At 49.4% G+C, this 1,361-nt stretch overlaps 1 protein-coding gene across 1 annotated transcript in view; it reads right to left on the minus strand.

Moving 5' to 3' along the window:
• MDN1 (midasin AAA ATPase 1) overlaps positions 1-1,361 on the minus strand; it is a 156,691-nt gene that overhangs the window by 151,797 nt on the left and 3,533 nt on the right. The window contains exon 2 of the mRNA XM_008069236.2: positions 824-1,050. Within this exon, the coding sequence (XP_008067427.1) occupies positions 824-1,050 (227 nt within the window). The remainder of the gene's footprint in view (positions 1-823; positions 1,051-1,361) is intronic.

A 1,361-nucleotide genomic window follows, 5' to 3' on the forward strand; every position in this document is an offset into this window, starting at 1 on the left:
TCCAGTCTGGGTGCCAGAGTAAGACTCCAATTCAAAAAAAAAAAAAAAAAAAAAGCCGGGCTCGGTGGCTCAGCCTGTAATCCCGCGCCTTTGGGAGGCTGAGGTGAGTGGATTGCCTGAGTCTGCGGGTTCGAGACCCGCCTGGGCAACTTGGTGAGACCTCATCTCCACAATAAATCAAAAATCAGCCGGGCGTGGTAGCGCATGCCTATAGTTCCGGCTACTTGGAAGGCTGAGGCGGAAGGATCGCTGGAGCCCAGCAGTCGAGGCTGCAGTGGCCAGGAGCGGCCACTGCACTCCAGTCTGGGTGACAGAGTAAGACTCCAACTCCAAAAAAAAAAAAAAAGGTTGAAGAGGAAGCCAGATGTGGTGGCTCAAGTCTGTAATCCCAGCACTTTGAGAGGGTGTGGCTAGAGGATTGCCTGAGCTAAGGGATTCGAGACCAGTCTGGGCAACTTGGCAAGACATCGTCTCTATCATTTAAAAAAAAAAAATTAGCCAGATGTGGCAGCGCACACCTGTAGTTCCAGCTACTTGGAAGGCTGAAGTAGAAGGATCACCTGAGCCCCGAGACTGTGGTTGCCATGAGCATGCCACTGCACTCCAGCCTGGGCAACAAAGTGAGATTCCCACTTAAAAAAAAAGAAAGAAAGTCAGTGAACTGGATAAATGGATTCTGCCACGACTGCTTTTATAAAACAGTACTACTTGTCTCTCTTTTCTGTATTTCGCTTTTCCCTTCTCAGCTGAGACTCCTTACTTCCCAGGAAACAGTCAGTCCTATCCCTTAAGGAAAAACACAAAGAATAAAACTGCTACTCACGGGAGAACATCAGGATGGTTACCAATGAGTTTACTCATCGACACACAGAGGCGTTCATGTAGATCGTGATTGACTTGGCCTCCGGCTTTAATGGCTTCTGCATTCCTTTCAAGCAAATCCAAAATGAGAGGGCGAAGCTGGCGACCAATCAGCACAGTGCAGTCTTTATCCAAGAGCAATTGTGCTAAGGTACTCAGGATACACTGGCGATCTTGAGGTGTCCACACCTGAGACGAAGGCAAAACAAAACATCTGTGCAAATATTCACTGGCACTGTTGGAGAAAAGCAGAGAGTCCAGTCTTGGAATAAAAATATTCTATTTCAGCCGGAATCGGTGGCTCAGCCTGTAATCCCGTGCCTTTGGGAGGCTGAGGTGAGTGGATTGCCTGAGCCCGCGGGTTCGAGACCCGCCTCGGCAGGCGAGACCTCATCTCTACAGTAAATCAAAAAATCAGCCAGGCATGGTAGCACATGACTGTAATTCCGGCTACTTGGAAGGCTGAGGTGGAAGGATCGCCAGAGCCCAGCAGGTCGAGG

This window comes from Carlito syrichta, unplaced genomic scaffold, assembly GCF_000164805.1.
Source record: "Carlito syrichta isolate Samal-C Ts95f unplaced genomic scaffold, Tarsius_syrichta-2.0.1 Scaffold311873, whole genome shotgun sequence".
Lineage (NCBI taxonomy): Eukaryota > Metazoa > Chordata > Mammalia > Primates > Tarsiidae > Carlito > Carlito syrichta.